General features: G+C 41.2%; 1 protein-coding gene across 2 annotated transcripts; it reads left to right on the forward strand.

Annotated features, from left to right (window-relative positions):
- Nucleotides 1-53: 53 nt before the first annotated feature.
- POLR1B (RNA polymerase I subunit B) lies at nt 54-21,737 on the forward strand (the record flags this gene model as incomplete). Of its 2 annotated transcripts, XM_084235887.1 has the most annotated exons (15): nt 54-230; nt 4,085-4,252; nt 4,938-5,084; nt 6,090-6,222; nt 7,532-7,668; nt 8,366-8,589; nt 9,804-9,975; nt 11,777-11,948; nt 12,579-12,860; nt 13,689-13,822; nt 14,987-15,157; nt 15,964-16,120; nt 18,185-18,381; nt 19,125-19,378; nt 20,788-21,737. In XM_084235887.1, 15 exons carry the CDS (start codon nt 54-56, stop codon nt 21,668-21,670), a joined length of 3,408 nt encoding a protein of 1,135 aa, XP_084092013.1. In that variant the 3' UTR covers nt 21,671-21,737. The 2 variants fall into 2 exon arrangements, with proteins under 2 accessions (XP_084092013.1, XP_084092014.1); XM_084235888.1 differs by lacking the exon at nt 4,085-4,252.
- Nucleotides 21,738-25,673: the final 3,936 nt, after the last annotated feature.

A 25,673-nucleotide genomic window follows, 5' to 3' on the forward strand; every position in this document is an offset into this window, starting at 1 on the left:
TTCTTCGCGGCGCGCGTGGAGTGGTCGCTGGGATTCCGGGTGCGGGCGGCCGCATGGATTCCTGCGGCCGGTGGCGGAACCTGCCCAGCGGGCCTAGCCTGAAGCACTTGACCGACCCCTCTTACGGGATCCCGCGGGAGCAGCAAAAACCAGCGCTGCAGGAGCTGACGCGGGCGCATGTGGAGTCCTTCAACTACGCTGTGCGCGAGGGACTCGGCCTCGCGGTGCAGGTGAGCGCGGCTTCCTCCCCGACGCTCTGGAGCCCTGCGCTTGTCCGCGCGGCTGGACCCGGGGACGACCCTCCGCCCTTGGTGAAGCACGAGGAGTACAGGAGAGAGGGTCCGGAGGGGCTGGAGAAGGGCGCCTTGGGTCGGGTGCGGGCCTCGGGAGAGGATGAGAGGGGAGAGAGATGAATGAGATTCGGGGGCTGCAAGGGGTGGGGGAGACTCGGGAAGCGGGGGTGGGTGGGGCCTGGGCCTAGAGGGCTTAAGACCCGCGGCGGTGGGTCGAGAGAGACGCCGGGGAGGTCACACTATACCCCCCAAGGCTACACCATTAGATCGTGCTGGACTCAGCGCAGGACTTGGCCCCCTGGCACTTGTAGAGTCAGCTAGAGATAGATGTATTTGGGGTTTCTGAATGTATGTGATTGGGAACCGTAGTGTCTGTAGGACAGTTTGTGGGTGCTGTTGAAGTGAGGAGTGGCCCGTGTGAAATGTGCTTCTTAAGACACACGCATTTATAGCATGAAGACTTAACCTGTCCAATACTTAACTCAAAAGGTTCTGAGCTTGTTTGTGGCTACACTAATGTGTAAGGTTCTCCTTCACAGCCCCCCGCCCCCCACAACACACACACTTAGAGCTTTGAAATGAGAAGCTAATGGGCACCTGTTCTCAATTAGGTTGATGCTGAGAAAGATAAACGAGACATAAAAGCTAGATTCAGTAGGAAAGTATAATAGCATTATTAGGTAACATTTGTCAACATTAAGTGGTTGGCACAGAGGATAATGGTAATGAAGGATTCAAGTAAAGGTGATGGGGAAGGTCTCCTTTAATAAGCATTGCCAGTGTCTCCAGGCATGAGACTCTGAGAGGAGAAAGTGGAAGTGGAAGAGACTGTTGAGTTCTCTGCTTTTGAGAACTGGGCATCATGTTTTGGAGTAGAGTGGTGGAGATATGAAAGTAGTGACAGTCCTCTTGAGAATTCCCCTGCCAAGGGTTGGGTACCCACTTGAGGAGTACAGAGGAAGTGCAACCAAATCCAGGTGTTGGAGAAGGGACAGCAGGCTTAGATGAATTGTAGGGAAGAGGAGAGAGAATTCCCACCTAGGAAAGTGAAGGAGCAATGCTCTGGGGATACTATTGGCTTTGGTTTTGTAGGGTAGGATTTGTGTTATGAGGGCAATGCATTTATTTACAGTATTTATTACTCTATTAGAAATTAAAATGGAAAAACTAATTCATTTAAAAATAAGCCAATTATATGTTAACGTTATGATGACGTTTTTGCATATCTTTTAAATGTCTGGCTTATAAGAAGACAGCTGAGTTCCTGTATCTGCTTCTGCATTCATATTCTCTTGGGATATATTCTGGTTGAAAGAGATGAAGAAAATCTAGTTCAGGATAAATAATGATACTGCAACTTAGCTGGCATTTTATTATTTGAAATTGTTGTTCCATAACATAGTAAGGCAAATGACTAAAAACTTTATAGAGCCAAGGGAGAAATAGCCTTAACATATTTTTGTTTGTTTATAGTTTTGCCTGGTTTCTTTTGAGTAGATTCCTCCATTCTGTGAGTTCAAATCGGTATGTCCATCATAGTCATCTTTTCAGAATATAGTTGATTCTCACTATTTGGGAATTCCATGTTTGTGAGTTACCTACTAAGTAAAATTTATTTGTGACCTCCAGATCAGTACTCACCAATATGGACAGTTCAGTGAAAAATTTGTTTCCTGGTGCATAAGATCCTGTAAAGCAATACTCTGCTTTCATGTTTCAAGCTCTTATACTGTAAATAAGTGTCCTTTTTGAAGTCTGTTCAGATTTTTGCATTCTTAGGCTTTTTGTTGGCGATTTTGCTGTTTTTCCTGGCCTTCAACCATATGGTGAAATGCTGTCTAATATTTCCTAAGCATAGTAAGGTTATGATGTGCCTTACAAATAAGCGTGTGGTAGATAACCTTGTTTAGTCATGATGTAGGTGCTGTTGGCTATGAGTTCAATATTAATGAGTCAACAATATATATTAAATAAAATGTCCTTAAGTAGAAACACATAAAGGTTACATATTGACCATGTAACAAAATATTGTGACCAAAGACTATGAAAATCCTAAAGAACAGTGGTTCAGTAGTCCTTAAATATGAAATACATCAAAGTTTTATTTTATTTTATTTTATTTTTAATTTTCTAGAGGCATGTCTTATTTATTTATTTATTTATTATTTGTTTGTTTGTTTGGTTTATACATGCACTGGGTACAGTCAGAAGCATGGGAGGGTGAGAGAATTCGCCAGAGCCAGAGCAGGGAGCAGAGCAGGCAGAAGGACCGAAGTACACTGCTGAGGGGAGCAGCGGGTGGCAGGAGAGGTCTGCGCGCCATGTGGGACCCTCCTCCGGTGGCCGGGGAGCAGCCGGGGATCGAACCGGCTGCAGAGGCTGCAGGCAGCTTCGCAACCCAGCGCTCAACTGCTGCGCCACCGGGGAGGCCCCAAAGTTTTATTTTAGAATAAAATGTTGAGTTCTAAAATAATAACAGCTTTAGCTAAAATTTGGAAAAGGTCAGTCGAATTCACAGGAGTAGACAACTTCCTTGATATACTGACACTGTTTTTTTTAATTAATTATTTTCATTTATAACTTTTTTTTTTTGTGGGACCCTTGCAGGCGGCCGGGGATCGAACTGGTGCTGCAGAGGCTGCGGGCAGCCTCACAACCCAGCGCTCCACCGCTGCGCCACCAGGGGAGGCCCTCATTTATAACTTTTACATCATTCTGTAGTTCCCATAAAATTCCCACCACCAGTTCACCCGTGAACCATCACCTTAGTCCCGTGTGCTCTTCCCTCCCTTGTTTTGATCCCTTTGATCCCTCTGATTGTTTTGCTCACTCCCCCTCCCTCACAGAATGTCTCTGATTTATGGTTTATGTGACTCTGTTTTTGATGTTCTTATTACTCTAAGTCTAGGAGGTTGTTCGTAGCTAATATGCGCGCATACTTAGCGGTGCCCCTTCTTCAGAACAGCAGAGCTCACCCAAGGGAGTGGTGTAGAGAAGCCGCTGCTCAGGAAGGGGAACCACCGTTCTCTTTGCATGGCTCTGGCTTTCGTATGAAGCCATCGTGGGATGACATGTACAAACAAGACTGTGGAATAGCTTGGCGGGTCTGGTACTGGATCAGGAGGATGTTTCCATATCCTTGTCCTCTTAGCAGCAGTCCCATCTGTCTTGCTGTGCACATAGAGGGCACAAGGTAGAAAAGAGAAGGCAGGTACTTGGTTCAGAAAACAGCTTTGTTCTGTACAAAACTAGATCCCAAGAGCTTACTACAGAATTTGATACCTGTAGGCATTCACAAAAGTATAAGTTAATGCATTATAGTTATTTATTTATTTATTTATTTATTTATTTATTTATTTATTTATACAAGCGCTGGGTACAGTCAGAAGCGCGGGAGAGTGGAGAATTCACCAGAGCCAGAGCCGGGAACAGAACAGGCAGAAGGACCCAAGTAACTGCTGAGGGGAGCAGCAGGCGGCAGGAGAGGTCTACGCACCATGTGGGACCCTCACAGGCAGCCGGGGATTGAACCAGCGCTGCAGAGGCTGCGGGGCAGCTTCACAGCCCAGTGCTCAACTGCTGCGCCACCAGGGGAGGCCCTCATGCATTATAGTTTTAAGCATTTGGTGAAGGCATGAATAGACCAGATGTGGCTTTTACTGTCATTTTAAATATATGTCACTTTGGCATTACAGGCATCATTATTCGTAGAACATAATAAGATTTGGAAGAGTATTAGAGAAAAAATGCCTTGGAAATGCAAACAGTGAATAGTGTCAATTGTATTTCAGGCTATACCTCCCTTCGAATTTGCTTTCAAAGATGAACGTATCTCTCTCACTATTGTGGATGCTGTCATCAGCCCCCCCACAGTTCCAAAAGGGAGCATCTGCAAAGAGCTCAGTGTCTACCCAGCAGAATGCCGGGGCCGAAGGAGCACCTACAGGGGAAAGTTGACAGTGAGTACAAGTGACAGTGTGTGACTTTCACATTTTACATTTTTATTTTAAAGCTTTATTTATTTATGCATACAAGAACTGGGGTCAGGCCAGAGGATTTGGGGGTGAGAGGATTCACTTGAGACAGACTGTGTAACAGAACAGGCGGAGCTCCTGAAATACACTGTTGAGGGTAGCAGCGGATGAGACAGGAGAGGTCTGCTGTGCCATATGTGTGTCAGCTCCCTGGCCAGGGATCGAACTCATGCAGCGGTGGCTGCCATTAGTTTCATAGTGCTGTGACTTCACCCTTGCACCACCAGGGAGGCCGTCACATTTTACATTTTTTTGTTTGTTGTTTTTGTTTTTTTTTTGTTTTGTTTTGTTTTTTGTGGGGCCCTCGCCGGCGGTTGGGGAACGAACATGCGCTGCAGAGGCTGTGGGCAGCCTCTCAGCCCAGCACTCAACCACTGCGCCACCAGGGAAGGCCCACATTTTATATTTTTTAGAATAAGGCTGTACAAAGCTAGATCCCGAGTTTGTAGTCTGCCTTGTTGGTACCATCATCTAAGAGATCCTATCTTTTAAATCTAAAACATAGTATTTCATTTATGGTCTTCCTTGCTCTTTTAAAATGCTCATCTTTTTCTTGTAGATTCAGATATTTTCTTTTTTCAATAATTTTTCTTCTGTTATTTCCATTTAGGCCGATATCAGTTGGGCAGTCAACGGGGTCTCAAAAGGAATCATTAAACAATTTCTTGGCTATGTCCCCATCATGGTGAAGTCCAACCTTTGCAACTTATACAACCTTCCTCCCAAAGCGCTCATCAAGCACCATGAGGAAGCAGAGGTAATTTCAGGGTCCAGTGCACTAATGGGCCAGGTGACAATAGAGAAGACTAGAAGCTTGACTGCGGGGGGTCAGTGTCTCTTTCTCTGCTTTGCTTTCTGGATAGGTAAAGTGGGGCATTAATATCCTGGCTGTATATTGTGTAGGGCTCAGAGTGAGTCTCAAATGAGACAATTATAAAAAAAGTAGCCTTAAAATTGAGGCTATTATTGCAGGGAAAGAACTGATAGATTTTTTTCCCCCTAATTTTCTCAATGGTACATATTTAGAGAGGTTTGTTTTTGTTGGTTTTTTTTTTTTTACCCTAACTTAGTCTATGAAAAACTATTGTCTAAAATGTGCTCTGCCAGAGTATGATGCCGCGAGCATGTTAAATAACTCACCTGTCTTCCCTTCAGCAGTTCTTGCAGCTGTGTTGGGTGGCTTTGCACTATTGTGTGAGTTGATCAAGACATACAGATTCTGCATGCAGCAGGGAGCTTGTGTTGTGTGGCAGGAAGAGAGTTCTGAAGGCAGGTCTGGGTTTGACGACCCAGCTGCTCCACTGACCATTGTGTGACTTTGGGAAGTTTAATCTCCCTGAGCAGCTTCCTCTGCTGAGAATGGGCACAATAGCTATCCCACTCATTGTCATGAGGGTTAAATGTTACAATAATGTAGAGTACCCAGAATCATATGCCTGCTTCAAGGTAGGCAATCCTTATATTTTTCACAGAAATGTGATACTGACTAAAGCTATTATTCTCCTATTATGAGGGTTAAATGTTACAATAATGTAGAGTACCCAGAATCATATGCCTGCTTCAAGGTAGGCAATCCTTATATTTTTCACAGAAATGTGATACTGACTAAAGCTATTATTCTCCTATTACTAATCTGAATTTGCCTGGGTGCTCCTCTTACTCATATTGTTCTGTGTCTGCCTGGGAATGAGGGTGATGACTTGCAGTTATTCACTTTTGTGTTTATAGTTTTGTTTAATATTATAATTTGTCTCTTTGGCAGGAAATGGGAGGCTATTTTATAATCAATGGCATTGAAAAAGTCATCCGAATGCTGATTATGCCTCGGAGAAATTTCCCCATTGCAATGATAAGACCAAAATGGAAAACCAGAGGCCCTGGCTATACTCACTTTGGTAACTTGTAGTGATTTTTGGGATGTTCTATTAGAAAAATTATAAGCCTTTTTTTTTTTTTTTTAAGTAGCTGTACCTAAATAGAGTGATATTTTTGTGTGTGATCATTTCTGTATTAAGATTTTGTAAGTGGGAAGCCTAGTATCTATATTGTGGGGTTTTTTTTAAGCTGAAAGAAACATATATGTTTATGAAGATGGAGACTGGTTTGACTTGGCCAGAGATCAGAGTAGGCCTCAGAAATTTTTTGATCCATGCTCTGCTACCTGCCTCTGATTAAGCAATGTCTGTGACAGTGCCTCACAGGACTTTGCATTCTTGTGTAACCCTGATAAGAATTTCTTATAGCTGAAGAATTTATTCTTATAATGCAACTAAAGACCAGCCTCTATAACCATACGTGCTGTACCTATAATCATAGCAGCAAGGCAAAGTGTTCAGGCATTTATTCTTTTGTAGCACTTGATGCAGTATGTCTTAGCAATCTTTGTTTTAATTTAATTTAATATCTAAAATTCTCCTTTTCTCCATTTGATCAGACTCTGTGGGTGCTGGGGATATAAAGTGCTATAAGACAAGGGCCCTGCTCTGATAGAAAACTTTGAATTTTCATTAAATTCTTAGATTTAGTACTTTGAGGGGTTTTCAACCAGTGGACTTCTAGTGAGTCCTGGACCTGGGACGCGACGGTGAGGGAAATCAGACATGGGGGACTGTCATGTCCAGCATGCAGTAAATCTTTATTGTCTTAGTGCTCATTATATACTATTTTAATTGCAGCAGGTGTAACATCAAAGCATACCATATAATGATAACACATATGAATGATTAGTCTACTTTCTTACTATTATCTATTTACTTCAGACAGTAGGGTACCAGGTGGTTAGTTCTCATGCACATAATCTTATCGCCCCCTAGCTAGAGCTTGGGAAGTTCGCTCTTTTTTTTTGTTATTCTAAGACTGTGGAGAGGTAGAGGCCTGACTCCACACAGGTCACTTTCCGGGCACTCAACACCAAGTCCTGTCACTCAGAGGTTTTCTTTCAAGACGCATGTGTTTTCACATGCCTTAGGGACTCAGGTCAAGGCCCTTCTGCTCACTGCGCGGGGTCTCTCCCAACATCAACCCTGGAAGATTTTACATTCTAGGGGACATTTGGCAGGTTCTGGTGACATTTTTGGTGGCCAGCATTGATTGAACTTAGTGGTTTGACTCCAGTTATTTCTAAAAGGGTAAAACTAATTCAGGGAAAAAAATGATTGAAGCATTTACAGTATTATAGAATTTTTTTATTTTTTGTTTCAATAGGAGTTTCAATGCACTGTGTGCGGGAAGAACATTCTGCTATCAATATGAATCTTCACTACTTGGAAAATGGCACAGTTATGTTGAACTTCATTTATCGGAAAGAACTGTTTTTCCTTCCTCTGGGATTTGCACTTAAGGTATGATTTACTGAATATTTTATTTTGTTGTGAGAAGATTCATTGGAGGCCACAGAATAGATTCTCCTCATCAGAGTTCCTACTTCCTAGTTATCTGCTGCTCCACTCAGTGACTTAAAACATCACTAAACATTTCCCCCTGTAGTTTCTGTGGTCAGGTTTGTAGAAGTGATTTGGCTGAGCTGTTCTGGTTCAGAAGATGTTTCTGTCAGATGTCTGTAAAGACAGCATTTGTTCAGAAGGCTTAACCAGGGCTGGAGAATCCACTTCCAGTGTAGACTCTGCACCGTTTGAGTGTCTAGCAAGTCAGTGTGGGCTGTTGGCAGGACATCTCAGCTCCTCTGCACAGGTCCTGCTTAGGGTAGCTGTCTGAGAGAGTTAACCTAGATGAGGCAGAAGCAACAATGCCTTTCATGACCAAGCCTGGAGACTCACATGTGAACTTTTTCACTGTAGTCTCTTGGTCACATAAGTGACCATGATTGATTTCAGGAGGAAACTAGAGTTGTGAATTCCATGAGGCAAGAATCATGGGGCTGTTTCTTGGTATCTATCATACAGGCACTGCCTCATTGTGGAGGGTTCAATTCTGCTCATTTGTCCTGGGCATCAAAAAGAAAAAGAAAAGAATTGTTACTGAATGAGTTAAGTGGAATAGTTATTACATAACAATTAAAACTTTTTTTTCCTATTCTAGGCACTTGTCAACTTCTCCGATTATCAGATTTTTCAGGAGCTCGTCAAAGGAAAAGAGGATGACTCTTTCTTCAGAAACTCTGTTTCTCAAATGTTAAGGATTGTGGCAGAAGAGGGTTGTTCCACACAAAAACAAGTCCTTCACTATCTAGGTGAACGCTTCAGAGTAAAACTCAATCTTCCTGACTGGTATCCAAATGAACAAGCTGCAGAGTTTCTATTTAAGTACGTGTGCTTCCATCCAAGCTTTTTTTCAGGGGGGTTGGAGGGTATCAGTAGTTCTTTGTATTGATGTAGTTAGAGTTTGTGATTCATTTAGGAATTGGAATGGACCTGGGGGTAGAATTCTGTTTAGGAGCGTAGGGACTAGCTTTGTTCCCATGACCTTCCTCTCCTTTCTTTTTATGGTATTTTTGTTTTGTTTTATTGTACTTTTCAGTTTTTATTTTGAAATAACTTCAAACTTCTGGAATTACTGCAAAATTAGTATATTGGATACTTGTGTTCAGTAGTTAACATTTTTACTACATTTGCTGTATTATTTTCTCTGCATGATTTGAAAGTTGCAGACATCATCCCTTTATTTCCTTGCGGCAAGGAATTGTCTTGAGTAACTACCATGTGATTTTTATATAAAGCAACCCTGCTGTAGCACAGCTCTGTCTCATACACAGCCATGAGCCACTTTGAGTGCTCAAGTGACCAGTCAGTGCAACTGAGAAACTGAATTCTGAATTTCATTTAATTTTAACTAATTGCAATTTAATTAGCTACATGTGGCTTGTCAATACCATGTTGGCCAGCACAACTCCAGACTATATTCTGTTCTTTTGCTAATAGTGCCATTAAAGGCGTGGCAGACTTCTCCTGTCTTGCCTGCTGCTCCCCTCAGCAGTATATTTCAGTCAGTCTGCCTGTTCAGTTCCCCGCTCTGTCTCTGGTGAATCTCTCACCCTCCCGCACATCTGGCCTGTACCCCAGTTCTTGTATACATGAATAAATAAATCTTTAAAAAAAAAATAGTGCCATTAAAGGTGAAAAACAGTTTTTCAAAAAATGAGTAAAGACTTTTTGGTAAACATGAAGTGGATACCTTGGTTAGTAGGACATCAAGTAGTATTAACAGCTGGATTGGAGGCCTCCCTGGTGGCGCAAGGGGTTAAGGCTCACTACTATGAAGCTGTTGGCAGCCACTGTAGCGCCAGTTTGATCCTGTGGCCAGGGAGCTAACCCACATGGCACAGCAGACCTCTCCTGTCTCACCTGCTGCTCCCCTCGCCAGTCAGACCACCTGTTCTGCTCCCCACTCTGTCTCTGGTGAATCCTCTTACCACCACCCCCACCTCTAGCCTATACCTCAGCTCTTGTATGCATATATCTTAAAAAAAAAAAAAAAAAAAAGCTGGATTGTTATAAGCTACTCCTTTCTGTTTTGACAGCCAGTGCATCTGTATCCACTTGAAATCAAATACTGAAAAGTTTTATATACTTTGTCTCATGACCCGGAAGCTCTTTGCATTAGCCAAAGGAGAGTGCATGGAGGAGAATCCTGATAGTTTGGTGAATCAGGAAGTCCTTACGCCTGGTCAACTCTTCCTCATGTATCTGAAGGTAAATTATGTGCTGTTTTCACCTGGGACCAGTTGTGCCTCTGAAGAATGGTGTGACAGTATCTAGCAGTGTTATTTCCTACATGTATGTTTATACAGTCGCCCCTGGGTATCCACAGGGGATTAGTTCCAGGACCTCCTGCACATATCAAAATTTACAGGTGTTTGAATCCCTTATATAGAATGGTACAGTACTGCATAAAACCTATGCATATCATCTCATAATTTAAATAATCTTTAGATTACTTATAATACCTACAACAATAAAATGCCTTGTAGATAGCTTTTATACTGTATTGTTTAGGGAATAATGACAAGTCTACATGTTCAGTATCTATTGTGGGACGAACTCCATCTTTAAAGCTGGATGCAGAACTTACAGATAGTTGACTAATTGCTAGTTTGACTAATTGCTAGTTTGGGCATTTTATATAGTCTCTATTTTCTGTATTTAGTGGTAAGAAATCTAATCAAAGATCCTAGCTTACACTAGGTTGAGAAATTTCTGTAATGGTTTTATAGGGGAAGTAAAGACAAATCTTGATTAAGAACATTAAAGATTAAGTGTGAATGACATGTCACCATACAGTCAGTCCTCATTCACATGTTCCATATTTACAAATTCACCCACTCATTAAGATTAACTTGTAACACCAACAATATCAGCACTGGCATCACTTTTCGTGGTTATTTACAGACACACAATGAGAGTAAAAATTTTGGAGTCTTCTGCTGCACTTGTTCCCAACCAAGGTGTAACAGAGCGGCATTCTGCTTTCTTATTTTAGTTCTCATTCTATAAACAAGAGTTAGTACTTTCTCACATTTTTGTGCTTTTTGTAGCTGATCTGGCTGTTTAAAATGGCCCTAGGTGTGATGCTGGCGTTCTACCTGATGTTCCCAAGTGCGTGGAGGCTGTGTGATGTGCCTCTCTGAGAAAATATGTGGTTAGACAAGCTCATTGGGGCTGAGTCAAAGTGCTGTTGGCTGTGAGTTAGTGGCAGTGAGTTCGCTAGGAAGACGTCTTGCAGGGGACGGGTCTCCTGCCTCCTCCTAGCTCAGGTGCCAGTGCTGAGGCTTACCCTGTGGCTCTTTCTTTTCTCTTTGGTCTTCTGTTCCTTTTCCGTTACATCACAGGTTTCATATGAGAAGAACATGTCCGTCTTTCCTGCTAGTTTATTAACTGTCATGTGTGTTAGATGTCATTTGAGGACTTTGAGCTGTTGGTTGATTTTGTTCTTGAGACAACAGGCAACATGCTGATCTCAAAGCTTTGTTGTTGCCTGTTTCTGAGATTGATGCTGTTCTGACTGCTTGATAAAAGCATTTTAATTGAAAATTTTCTAAGAACAAAGCAACCCATTTTGATTCTTCCTGTTAGTGTGGATATTCTTAAAAGTGACTTTTGTCCCACCCCAGAGGACATTTGACATTGTCTAGAGACGTTGTTTGTTACAACTCGGAGGGTGCTGCTGGCATCTGGTTGGTAAGGACCAGGGGTGCTTCTCCATTTCCTACCGTGCACAGGATGGTCCTTCACCACAAAGAGGCAATCAAAATAACAGTAGTCCTGAGGGTAAAAAACCCACATGTAAACAGGGTTTGTATCTTTTATCTTAAGAAATGCCTGACCACTAATATTACATTGAAAAGCTGTCTTTCAGGTTTGTAGTTTAGATGTTCTCTATGTTAGGTATATATATTAGCAGGCCTTTGTTATGTATGAATGCATAGATTATGTGGGAATGATTATGAAACTTGGATTTAAAACACAAAATATTTAATTTTTTTTCTTATTTCAGGAAAAAATGGAAGCTTGGTTAGTGTCTATTAAACTAGCTATAGATAAGAGGGCTCAGAAGACTAATGTGTACATTAACAATGAAAATTTGATGAAGATTTTTAATCTGGGAACAGACCTTACAAGACCATTTGAGTATCTTCTTGCTACTGGGAATCTACGTTCTAAAACAGGTGAAATTAAATAAATAGGCTTTATTTTAGTAATTTTTGTAAAATTATTTACGTTTAAGTGTATGTCAATCTCAGGAGCATTAGACAGTGTCTGTCTGGCTTAAATACAGTGTAATAATCGAATACATTTCCTATTCCTCCTAGAAGATTAAAGATGGTTGAGCCACCTGAGGAAGGTTACCTGGATAGGTGCTGTGGGAGGGTTGTTACACATGCCCTTCCTAGATCGGTTCATCAGAATAGAAGGAAAACTTTAAAATGGGAATTGAGGGCCCAGGAATCTGTCTTTTTTTGTTTTAAACAAATGATTGATTCTGATACAGATTTAGAGGCTAGTAATTAATAATACCCAACTCTCTTGGCTGAATCCCACTTAATATCGGCTATTTTACTATGTATTTAATGTTTCCTCACAAAGGAGAAAGTGGTAGAGAAGATAGGGAACCAGTCAGGACTAATAAAATTTGTGAAATCTGGGGGTTTTAACTACTTTTTGTACTCTTCCCACTCATTCTAGCTGAGGAAGCTTTGTAATACCCCCGTCTATGATCTGTAGTATGTAGCCACCAATAAAAATAGCCTTTAAAAAAAAAGTTTAGCCCATTATTGAATGACTTTTGTTTTATTAAGGTCTTGGCTTCCTGCAAGATTCTGGACTTTGTGTTGTGGCTGACAAGCTGAACTTCATACGCTATCTCTCCCATTTCCGCTGTGTGCACAGAGGGGCCGATTTTGCCAAGATGAGAACCACCACAGTACGCAGGCTGCTGCCAGAGTCCTGGGGTTTTCTTTGTCCCGTGCATACCCCCGACGGGGAGCCCTGCGGCCTGATGAACCACTTAACTGCCATATGTGAGGTTGTCACACAGTTTGTGTACACAGCATCTATTCCAGCTTTGCTCTGCAACTTGGGTATGTGTTGTACAGAGATAAACAGTCTTGTTTGGTTATGTGGATTTTAATCAGTGCAAATAAGTTATGCTTGCGTTATGAGTTTCTGTTTAAAGACTTTATTTAAGTATACTGTGATTCATTCACATAGAGCTCCCAGCCAACAGGACTCTAAGTATAAGCATCTCTGACTGTGCATTTTTATCCATAAGGCACAGCACAGCCTTGTGGCAGGAACACTGGATAGCACTTGCTGCACACCTTTGCTGAGGCCATTTTCAACACCTAGCACTAAATGACCATCATAAAGCACAGAAATGTAAAAACCATGGCATTGAATAGACTGTGAAAAGGATCCTTGTGTATAGTATGAGAGCTGAAACAAGAAGGTAGGATGTCACCTCATTAGACCTCAGCTGCTTTTAGAGACTCAGATGTTTTGCTGAGTGTCCTCAAGTGACCACAAACGCTACTGGTATTGATATCAGGTTTACAAATAACTTAATAAGTAGGCAAATTTGCAGATATAGATATGCAATTGAAAATCAATAATAATTAAATTTGGGGAGGTGGGAGGCAATGTTTTACATGGTTTTAGAAATATATATAAAAAGTTTACAGTGGAAGGATTTCCTGTCCCCCTGTGCCTCTTCCCACAGGCAATCAGAGTATAGTTTTTTGTGTATCCTCACTGAAATGACTTAGAAACTTACTCTGGCAATACAAAAAACATCTGCTAGAGACTGTATCATTGGCTGAATAAAATGATCAAGGAGTTGATGAACCTCTCTGAAGGGGCTTTTTACTGTTGGAAAAACATCCTGATATGTTCATTCTGTTCTCCATCAGGAGTCACTCCAGTCGATGGCACGCCACACCGACCCTACAATGAGTGCTACCCTGTCCTGCTGGACGGCGCCATGGTCGGCTGGGTGGATAAGGAGCTTGCGCCTGGCATTGCAGATGCTATCCGACATTTTAAGGTGATCTTGTGTCTTTGTGGATTGTTCTGTCCCGCTGGGTTTTGAGACTTAAGAAATACTTTCTGAAATATATTTTATTTAAGATTGTTTGAATCTACATTCGTAAGTCTCTGCTTTGTAAAAAGAATTAGTTAGAACATATCTACCCTCTGCAACAGCTTGTGGAGCATAAAATTACATGATCTTTTGATTCGATGGCTTTTCCCCTTTTGTCTTTTCTTAATGTAGTGCGTCCTCTCCCCTGTCTCTACCACCCCCACCCCAAGGGGTGAGTGATCGTTAATTAAGATTTGAGAATTTCACTAGTTTGAAACTTTTTCTACATCTCATTAATTTCAGGTTTTATCTTATAATTTCCTGATTTGTACTTTTTGGGGGACTTTTTTTGCTTTTATTTTAAGCTTTTGAGTTAGGAATTTAATTCATTTTCATTTTAAATAATATGTTTAGCTGTGAATTCCCATAAGTTCTGAGATATAATTTTGTTATTTTTTTCAAATTTTGGTTTGTGTTTTTAAAAAATTTTCCAGGTAGAAGGACTTTTTCATTGAATACCCTTTAAAATAAACTCAGTAATTAGATTCTGTAGAACAATTTCATATAGTATGTCTACCCGTACATTCTTGATTTACCAGTTTCTCACTATTGGTTTGCCTGATAGTGATGCTGGACCTCCCAGTAAGTAGGGCTCTGCCAGCTCTGGAAAATGGGGTGAGTGGCATTCTGTGTGAGAATGAGACTGGCAGGGCGCTAGGTTTGTTACCTGCATAACTATTTTCTCAAGACAACTACTTTTCTTCTTTTCTTTTTTTTAAAGATTGATTTATTTATTTATACAAGCACTGGGTACAGTCAGAAGCGCGGGAGGGTGAGAGAATTCACCAGAGCCAGAGTGGGGAACAGAACAGACAGACTGACGAAAGGGGAGCAGTGGGCGGCAGGAGAGGTCTGCGCTCCATGTGGGAGCTGGTGGCCAGGGATCGAACTGGCACTGCAGAGGCTGTGGGCAGCCTCGGAGCCCAGTGCTCAACCGCTGCACCACCAGGGGAGGCCCAAGATAACTACATTTCTTGTTTGACTTCATCCCTATTTAAGTTGTCTCCCAGCAGCAGAACGATGTAAACACATTGCTTATTCTTTACCGAACTCTTTATGTTGAAACAGGTGTTGAGAGAAAAAAGAATTCCTCCCTGGATGGAAGTGGCCCTCATCCCCATGACAGGAAAACCCGGTCTCTACCCAGGATTGTTCCTTTTTACCACTCCTTGTAGACTGGTGCGACCGGTGCAGAACTTGGAGTTGGGTAAAGAAGAACTAATTGGAACTATGGAACAGGTACGCAGAAATTGAGTGATGGCGGCTGTACAACTTCAGAGACCTAATTATTATTGCTCTTCTAAAGAGTTGTCATTGTTGGGCCTCCCCAGTGGTGCAGCGGTTGAGCGCTGGGTTGTGAAGCTGCCCTCGGCCTCTGCGGCGCCGGTTCGATCCCCGGCTGCTCCCTGGCCACTGGAGGAGGGTCCCACATGGCGCGCAGACCTCTCCTGCCGCCCGCTGCTCCCCTCAGCAGTGTGCTTCGGTCCTTCTGCCTGTTCTGCTCCCCTCTCTGTTGAATTATCTCACCCTCCTGCGCTTCTGACTGTACCCAGTGCATGTATAAACAAACAAACAAATAAATAAATAAATAAAACATGCCTCTATTAAAAAAAAAAAAAGAGTTGTCATTGTTATAATAGGTTTGTGGTCACATGACCTGCCTGTCCCATTCTGCCCAGCTCCTGAAGCTCCTTTCCACACTGTTCTGCCTTAGGGGTGAGGGTGAAATACTCAATTATATGTACTCATATTCTTTGCCTACATCTTTGCTTTTGCAAAACTGGGCTTTCTGCTACTTAAAAAAAAAATCTTCTCTTCATATCCCCCTTTGCATATGGACCAGGGTAGACTGAGAGTGAAATTTGTAAGGCAAGTGTATTTCTAACTGGAAGCTTCCCTATGCTTCCCAGTGGATCCCTGCCATGTTCGTGATGCTGGGTGGGGTGGTTCTCTCAAGTCTTTTAGTGAAAAACCCTGAGAGGTTAATATGTTAGCAGTCACAGTTACTTTGTACCTTGAACTTTCTCATCCTTCCTCTTTTCCAGCTCTTCATGAACATTGCTATCTTTGAGGATGAGGTTTTTGCTGGAGTTACCACCCACCAAGAGCTCTTCCCTCACAGCCTGCTGAGTGTTATTGCCAACTTTATCCCATTCTCCGATCATAACCAGAGTCCACGGAACATGTACCAGTGCCAGATGGGTAAGATGAGGTGAAAGATGGTAACAGAAGAAAAGTACCTATAGCTTTTTAATTTTGAAATAATTTCATCACTTAAAAGATGTTATACTGTCTTTTCTTGGTCTCTGTCATTTCTAAGTAGTAGTCATTGGCTATATGCATTGTTATTTAGCCGTAAGTTGTGTTATTTTTCCTCTTCTTAAAGATTTTTGGTTTTATTTGTAGCAAATTGTCTGTGATATATGTAGATAAGATGTTCGTTGTGTTTGTGTTGCTTGGGTTTTGCTGATCTTCTAATATATGGCATCTGCCCCATTCTCTCTCTTCTGAGATTTTAGTTACACATCATATAAATTAAACTTTTTGAAAATTGTCTCAAGCAAATGGATTTCTGTTTTCTCTCTTTTCTTTCATCATATAGGAATTTTTATTCATCATCATCATGTTCACAGACTTTTCATTCTATTTCATATATTATGTTTTTCAGCCTAGGCTAATTTCCATTTGTTTCTTTGTTTATAGTTTGTTTTCTTTGAAATGCTTGTCTTTGTTATATTTTCCTTAAAATTTGGAGCATAGTTATGCAACAGATACTTTTTTAGCTCATTGTCTGTTAATCCAATATCTGGACCATCACAGAATCAGTTTCCATTAATTGGATTTTTCCTTGAATATGGGTAATATTTTCCTGTTTCTTTGTCAATTGTATTGGTGGACATTTTAATTGAAATATTTTATTTTTTAAGATTTATTTATTTATGCATACAAGAGCTGGGGTACAGGCCAGAGACACGGGGGGTGAGAGGATTCACTAGAGACAGAGTGGGGAACAGAACAGGCAGACTGACTAAAACACACTGCTGAGGGGAACAGCGGGCAAGACAGGAGAGGTCTGCTTTGCCATGTGGGTTGCTCCCAGGCCAGCTGGGGATCGAACTCGTGCTGCAGAGGCTGCGGTTTGGTTCATGGTGCGGTGCTTAACCCCTTGCGCCACCAGGGAGGTCCTGATTGAAATATTTTAGATTGGATTCTGTTATGTTCCTCTGAGGAGGATTCCTTTTTAGATTTAACTGCTAGATAACTTAGCTGAACATAGCAGTTGGAGTATACTCTTGATTTAGGTGGGCTGATTTAGGTGGAAATGTTCTATGCATGCACTATTCATGAGTCTTCTGAAGATTTGAACTCACTTTATGTGCAGAATTTAAGACTCTTCCTTTGATTTCTTCCCTCTCTAGAGTTTCTCCTCTTACTTTTCAGTTAATATTGTGCTCTGAACTCTATTTCTTGGTTCTTCAAGTCATTAAGACTCTACATAGCCATTACACTGACTGGACTATCAGGCAAAAATAAAGTAAAATAAAATAAAAACTGGAAATTCATCTAGTGCAATTCCTTTTCTCCACATCTAAATTTTTCTTAAGTTTGTGGCTGCTTTTGGTTACTTTCCAGTGCTTTCAAGTTGTGTGCATATATGTATGTGTTTCTTGTTTTGTTATTTTTCTGGATCTCAGTAGTTGAGGATGGTCCTGTAGGAGTAGCGCTCTACTACTGAAAGCTAGAGTCTCCTGTACTATATTTTAAAAAAATCCAGTGTATATGTTTTCAGAATAATTTTGTTTTGAATTGATTCTGTGTTCTAAAGTAATAAAAAGAAATAAAAAGTCTTACTTATGTCCTGTACTCCCCAGAATTAACAAATATTGACATCTTGCTCTGTAGGTATATGTGTGTATATGAGAAAGGAAGCTAATGTAATACTATAGCCTTTTAATGCTTTTTTGTTACATTACACTTGTCCCGTACACTGGGTATAGGATTGTTTGGGATGTGTTACAAATGTGCAGGAATAGTATATATTAATGTAGTGTTGTATTTTTTTCCACTCTGCATTGTTTCCATGGTCTGGTCATATTGATATATGTAGGTCTACTTCACTTTCACACTGTGTGTTAGTACACGGTGAGCTTAACCATTATGATTTATTTATTCATTCTCCTATAGTTAATATTTAGTTGTTTCCAACTTCATATACTATCTTTATAATCAAGGGGACAAAGTAAAAGTTGTTTTTTCCTTTTATAGGTAAACAAACCATGGGCTTTCCACTTCTCACTTACCAAGACCGATCAGATAATAAACTATATCGTCTTCAGACTCCACAGAGCCCTTTAGTGAGACCTTACATGTATGACTATTATGACATGGATAACTATCCAATTGGGACAAATGCCATCGTTGCTGTTATTTCTTACACTGGCTATGATATGGAAGATGCCATGGTAAGTTTCACCAAGAGATCTAGTTCCATTCTTTTTTTTTTTTTTTTTAAGATTTATTTTATTTATTTATGCATATAAGAGCTGGGGTGTAGGCCAGAGGTACGGGGGCGTGAGAGGATTCACCAGAGACATGGTAGGGAGCAGAACAGGTGGACCTACTGAAATACACTGCTGAGGGAAGGAGCGGGTGAGACAGGAGAGGTCCGTGGTTCCATGTGGATCAACTCCCTGGCCAGGGATTGAACTCATGATACAGTGACTGATGATAGCTTCATAGTCCTGAGACTTAACCCCTTGCACCACCAGGGAGGCCCTCTAGTTCCATTCTTTATAATTTTTAATTCCCCCCCCACCCCCGCCCCACTGTTAAGTCACTGAAGGATAGTATTTCTGTCCCCAGGTGTCTAGGATTTGGCACAGGAGTATCCTGTTAAAAGGTTAATTCATGGTCTAAGTTGACAGCAGCAAGCTTTAGGGAGATGATATTCACATGTGTGTTTGAGCACATAGTAGATTTTGAAAGAATATAAAATGTCTTGGATATATTGACCTTTTATATTTATGCATGATTGGGTTTTAAGCAAACATTTGTATATGTCTGGGTTTTAACAGGTCAGGTGATTTGGAAAATGTAGATAATTGAATACCAGTTATCCTAAACCAAGTATTATAATTTTAACTAGTTTTATTTAAAAAATTGCTAATTGGCCTCAGTTTTCCTAAATTATTCTTTGATCTTGTAGATTGTGAGTAAGGCCTCTTGGGAACGAGGCTTTGCCCATGGAAGTGTCTACAAGTCTGAGTTCATAGACCTCTCTGAAAAAATTAAACAAGGAGATGATAGTCTGGTATTTGGAATCAAGCCCGGTGACCCACGGGTTTTGCAGAAGTTGGATGATGATGGGCTGCCGTTTATTGGAGCTAAACTGCAGTATGGAGATCCATATTACAGCTACCTGAACCCGAACACTGGGGAGAGCTTCGTTATGTACTATAAGTAAGTTTGGATATCCACTTACAAACAAAACAGTGCTAATTTTTTTTCCCTCTTGTAAAATTTAATTTTGTTTAATTAATATATTTTTAAATCAAGGTAACATTCTTTACAGCATTGTGTATGTTTTAGGGATCTAGGGCTATATCTCTTTGAATGTATGTTATCAAGCCACACCTACCACTGAAGTACCCATAATCCTCCACCAGGGTCCTTTGGCTCTCTCCTCTGGACCCCTCTCCTCCCCTCCCTCTCTAGTACCCTCAGTTCTACAGTCAGAATCTATTTTACCAGTGCTATTTTTCAAAGGATATTTCTCAGAGAAATTGCTTGAAGTCAATGAAAGTTATCTTTTAACAGGAGAATTTCTAGAAAAAATATAAAAGGTAGTTATAACTCAGTCATAATGAATTGGTATTTCTTTTTATTTTAAAGTTTTATTTATTTATGCATACAAGAACTGGGGTACAGGCCAGAGGTGTGGGGGGTGAGAGGATTCACCAGAGACAGAATGGAACAGATCAGGCAGACTGACTGAAATACACTGCTGAGGGAAGCAGCAGCAGGTGAGTCAGCAGAGGTCTGCTGTGCCATGGGGGTAGCTCCCTGGCCAGGGATCAAACTCGTGCTGCAGTGGCTACTAATAGCTTCATAGGTTGTGTCTTAACCCCTTACGCCACCAGGGAGGCCCTGAATTGGTATTTCTTAAACAAGATAAAATTCTGTCGACTTTTCTGTTTCTCTTGTCAGTCTATTATAATTGATGAGAGTTATCTGTGATTTGATTATGAAGTATGTTGAAACATGCCATACATGTTGTTAGGGATGTTTCCTAGCTAAAATATTGAGTTCATTGTGACTTCTATTAAAACTTAAAATATTTTCAGCTTATTTTACAACTATAAAGTTTTCAGTAGGTCTTAATAATTTTGTAGTGAGCACAATCAGTAACCCTATTTGTAAATATTTTTTTTTTTAAGATTTATTTATTTATTTATACAAGCACCGGGTACAGTCAGAAGCGCGGGAGGGTGAGAGAATTCACCAGAGCCAGAGCGGGGAGCAGAGCAGGCAGAAGGACCGAAGTACACTGCTGAGGGGAGCAGCGGGCGGCAGGAGAGGTCTGCGCGCCATGTGGGACCCTCCTCCGGTGGCCAGGGAGCATCAGGGCATCGAACCAGCACTGTAGAGGCTGCGGGCAGCTTCGCAACCCAGCGCTCAACTGCTGCGCCACCGGGGACGCCCTATTTGTAAATACTTTTAACACAAATCTCTATGTGTATTAGAGACTGGAAATAAGGTTAAGTTTTCCGAACATCTTTATGGAGAAATAGTTATATCCATAAAACTTAAGTCTTTCTATATGTTGAAATAAGCGATTTTGACTTTTTGTATGGTTTATTTTGCTCTAGGAGTAAAGAAAATTGTGTTGTGGATAACATCAAAGTGTGCAGTAATGACACCGGAAATGGAAGATTCAAGTGCGTTTGCATCACTATGAGAGTCCCTCGGAACCCGACTATCGGAGATAAATTTGCCAGTCGTCATGGGCAGAAGGGTATCTTGAGCCGACTGTGGCCAGCAGAAGACATGCCGTTTACTGAGAGTGGGATGGTCCCAGACATTCTGTTCAATCCTCATGGCTTTCCGTCCCGAATGACCATCGGTATGTTAATCGAAAGTATGGCAGGGAAGTCTGCTGCTCTGCATGGTCTCTGCCATGATGCTACACCCTTCACCTTTTCAGAGGAGAACTCAGCTTTGGAATACTTCGGTGAGATGTTAAAGGCTGCTGGCTACAACTTTTATGGCACCGAGAGGTTGTACAGTGGCATCAGTGGGCTAGAACTGGAAGCAGACATTTTCATAGGTGTGGTTTATTATCAACGCTTACGACACATGGTCTCAGACAAATTCCAAGTTAGAACAACAGGAGCCAGAGACAAAGTCACAAACCAGCCTATTGGGGGAAGAAATGTCCAGGGTGGAATCCGTTTTGGGGAAATGGAGCGAGATGCTCTTTTGGCTCATGGTACATCTTTTCTCCTTCATGACCGCCTCTTCAACTGTTCTGATCGATCGGTAGCCCACGTGTGTGTGGAGTGTGGTAGTTTACTCTCGCCACTGTTGGAGAAGCCACCCCCTTCTTGGTCTGCCCTGCGCAATAGAAAATACAACTGTACTGTGTGTAATCGCAGTGACACTATTGACACTGTTTCTGTGCCTTATGTTTTTCGATATTTTGTAGCTGAGCTGGCAGCTATGAACATCAAAGTGAAACTGGATGTCATTTAACTTGATGTGACCTTCTGGGTTAGGGCTATCAGGTTAAAACCAAATTCACTTCAGTGGAGCTGTTGCTACATTATGCTGGTGTTTTTTCAAGGGTGTTAGAACTTTCAAACTAACTCAAGGTTTCTAAGTCTTTGGTATAATAACTACTGAAGTTGATTTTAAAAAATGACACATTGGGCCTTCCTGGTGGCGCAAGAAGTCAAGACACAACCTATGAAAGCTGTCCACAGCCGCCACTGCAGCATGAGTTCGATCCCCGGCTGGCCAGAGAGCAACCCATATGGCACAGCAGACCTCTCCTGACTCGCCCAGCGCTCCCCTCAGCAGTGTATTTCGGTCAGTCCATCTGTTCTGTTCCCCACTCTGTCTCTGGTGAATCCTCTCACTCCCCCCCACACCTCTGGCCTGTACCCCAGTTCTTGTATGCATAAATAAATAAATCTTTTTTTAAAAAATGACACATTAAAAAGAATAGAACCTCTATAGGGGAAATTGTCCTTTCCAAACCCAGGTTCTCTGTACCCCACCTACATGTATTTGTCTATGTAGAACAGAGCAGTCAAATACAAATATGATGCAAGCCATGTATACAATTTTATATTTTCATACTGTTACAGAATTATTTTTAAACAAGTTTACTGAAGTGTGATTGTTATACAAATAACCACATATATTTAATGTGAACAATTACATGTATTTTGAACCACACGCCTCTGAAATAATCACAGGGTAATAAGCATCATGTTTCCTCCTGCCCCTTTGTTTTTGTTTGTTTGTTGCAGTAAGAACACTATTTCCTTAACAAAGTAAGTGCACAATGCAGTATTGTTAACGGTAGACACAGTTTTGTAAGGCAGACCTCTAGCATCTATTCATCTTCCATAATGGAATCTTTGTGGCTGTGGTACAGCAATTCCCATTTCCTTCTCCGCTGGTCCCTGGTAACCATTCTCTCTGTCTCTTCGCTTGACTGTATTTCAGATACCTCATGTCAGTGGGTTTGTGCAGAGTATTTGCCCATCTCTGACTGGCCTCCTTCTCAGGGTATTGTCCTCTGGGTTTTCCATGTTGCATGTGACAGGATATCCCTTTTTCAAGTTTAATGCTGCTCTATTGTATGTATATGCCGTTTTTTCTTTGTCTTTTTCTTTTTTTAAGATTTATTTATGTAATTATACAAGCACTGGGTACAGTCAGAAGCACGGGAGGGTGAGAGAATTCACCAGAGCCAGAGTGGGGAGCAGAACAGGCAGAAGGACTGAAGCACACTGCTGAGGGGAGCAGCGGGCGGCAGGAGAGGTCTGCGTGCCATGTGGGACCCCCGCCGGTGGCCAGGGATCGAACCGGCGCTGCAGAGGCTGCAGGCAATTTCGTAGCCCAGCGCTCAACTGCTGCGCCGCCAGGGGAGGGCCTCTATGCCATATTTTCTTTGCCCACTTCTTTTATTAATGGACAATTAGTTTCCATATTTCAGAAATAATATTTCACATAATGCAGCCAAAATGTCATTTCAACATGTAGTGAATACAAAATATTTATTGGGGTATTTTATATTTTTCTATACTAAATCCATAAGATCTAGTGGATGTGCTTTTCTTTTTTGTATTCAGTATTCATTATGTGTATGTACTCTCCCCTGCTGATGGATATTTGGGCTGTCCCAGACTGGCTTTTATAGTGTTGGCAGGAGCTGCCTTGCCTACACTTACTTGTGCAAGTGTAAGATGCTTTTTGATGTGAAAAAGCTTTCTAAGGGCCTCCCAGGTGGCACAGCGGCTGAGCGCTGGGTTGTGAAGCCGCCCGCAGCCTCTGCAACACCGGTTTGATCCCTGGCCGCCAGGTGAGGGTCCCACATAGTGCGTAGACCTCTCCTGCAGCCCGCTGCTCCCCTCAGCAGTGTGTTTTGTCAGTCTGCCTGTTCTGTTCCCCGCTCTGGTGAATCCTCTCACTCTCCCGTACTTCTGACTGTACCCAGTGCTTGTATAAATAAATAATCTTAAAAAAATAAAAATAAAACCCTAAAAAAAAAAAACTTTCTAAGATGGGGCCTCCCTGGTGGCGCAGCAGTTGAGCGCTGCGCTGCGAAGCAGTCTGCAACCTCTGCAGCACCGATTTGATTCCCTGCTGGCCAGGGAGAGCCCCATATGGCGCAGCAGACCCCTCCTGCCTCGCCCGCTGCTCCCCTCAGCAGTGTCTTTGGTCCGTCTGTCTGTTCTGCTCCCTGCTCTGGCTCTGGTGAATTCTCTCACCCTCCCGCGCTTCTGACCTGTACCCCAGTTCTGGTATAAATAAATAAATAAATCTTTAAAAAAAAGTTTTTTTCCCCTGAGTCTGGCTTTAGGTGGCCTATTACTAATTCTGAGGCAGCTAATTCTAGACTGCGAAAAATAGACCATTCAAGGTATATTCTGGCTTTGCTTCATGAAACTATTGGGAAAAAAATCTGGAAAAACGCCTTGCATCTGTTGACTGAAACTTTCCCTACTGCTAGTAGAATCCCAGTTTAGACTGCAGCACCAGCCTGTCTACCTCACCATCCCATAAGTGAAATCTGTTGTTCATGTCCTTCCATTTTTTTGAGTAGCAATAAATAAAAATGTTTAATAAAATAGTCAACTTTTAGCTTTAACTAAAAGTGATACTCCAGATTCACAACTAAGAAATTGACACTGGAACAACTCAGAGTTTATTTAGATTTCCCAATTTTACATGCACTCATTTGTATATGTATGTATAGTTCTACATATGTATCTTCAGTGTTACCATTTGTTGCTTGATGTAGCCACCAGTATAATCAAGATAAAGAACTGTTACATCACCAAAAGACTGCCAACCTTTTTATAGCCATTCCTTCCTCCTTCCCCCATTTTTAACAACCCTGGCAACCACTAATTTGTTATTTTAAAAATAGTATGTAAAATGGAATCATCATGTGACACCTGTATACAAGATTGAGTGACGTTACATATCTCTTAGAGCATAACAGAATAAATGGAAAACTAAACACATATAATTACGGTATAAGCTAGTATTTCTGTGAATTGGATGTTGGTAGGACTTTATATCAAAACTGAAACTGGCTATACACATAACAAGTCTATATTTTATATCTCCATGAATGAAGAGTTTGTGAATCTGAATGTATCTACTGAAAGAAAGGATTTATACACAAAATCGAATGGTATGGACTACATCCTTACAAATGGAATGATGGTAGAAAATAAGGTGTCTCACTGAAAGGAAACCTATACAATACATGTGAATCTGGAATAAAGTACTTAGAGAAATAAATAAATCTACTGAAGGAAATGTGGTTACTGCTGAAAGATAAATTACTTATCTGTGAATTCAATATTGGTGAAGACTGAGTGATGTGCTTTTGACCTCATGGAGATAAAAGCATGTATCTGTAGTGGTTGTAGAATTTAAGCAATTGGGGCCTGTGGTGACTCTAAGATGAAGACTCTAAGATTGGGCCTCCCTGGTGGCGCAGGGGTTAAGTCTCAGCAGTTCTTATATGCATAAATAAATCTTTTTTTAAAAAAAAGAATTTAAGCAATTGTACCTATTAAAAGGAAATATTTAGGAATGAGTGAATGAAAGTTTTTTTCCTATGAATGGATTGCTGGCAGACCAGAAATGAGTATCTGCTGAAACAAACTGCCATACATGACAGTAAATGTTTTATCTTTTATGAACTGAATGTGCACCCAACTGAATACACCTCCTCAAATGGGCATGACATGCAACAGATCCATATTCAAACATGAATAAGTATGTATGCATATATGTATGTACACATTCTTAATAAGTGAAGCAATGGACACAACACTTTAAAGGAAAGACTCAAAAGATCGAATTATGTATCTCTGAGAGTGTAGAAAATGACTATCTTCACTGAAAGGACAGAGCTAAACAAAATTGAGTATATTACTTAGATCTGTCCATAGAGTGTTGATTGAGAGAATGTATGAAATTCTTAAACAAAAGGAAAGAATACAAA

The sequence above is a fragment of the Talpa europaea genome (genome assembly GCF_964194135.1).
Source record: "Talpa europaea genome assembly, chromosome: 6".
Lineage (NCBI taxonomy): Eukaryota > Metazoa > Chordata > Mammalia > Eulipotyphla > Talpidae > Talpa > Talpa europaea.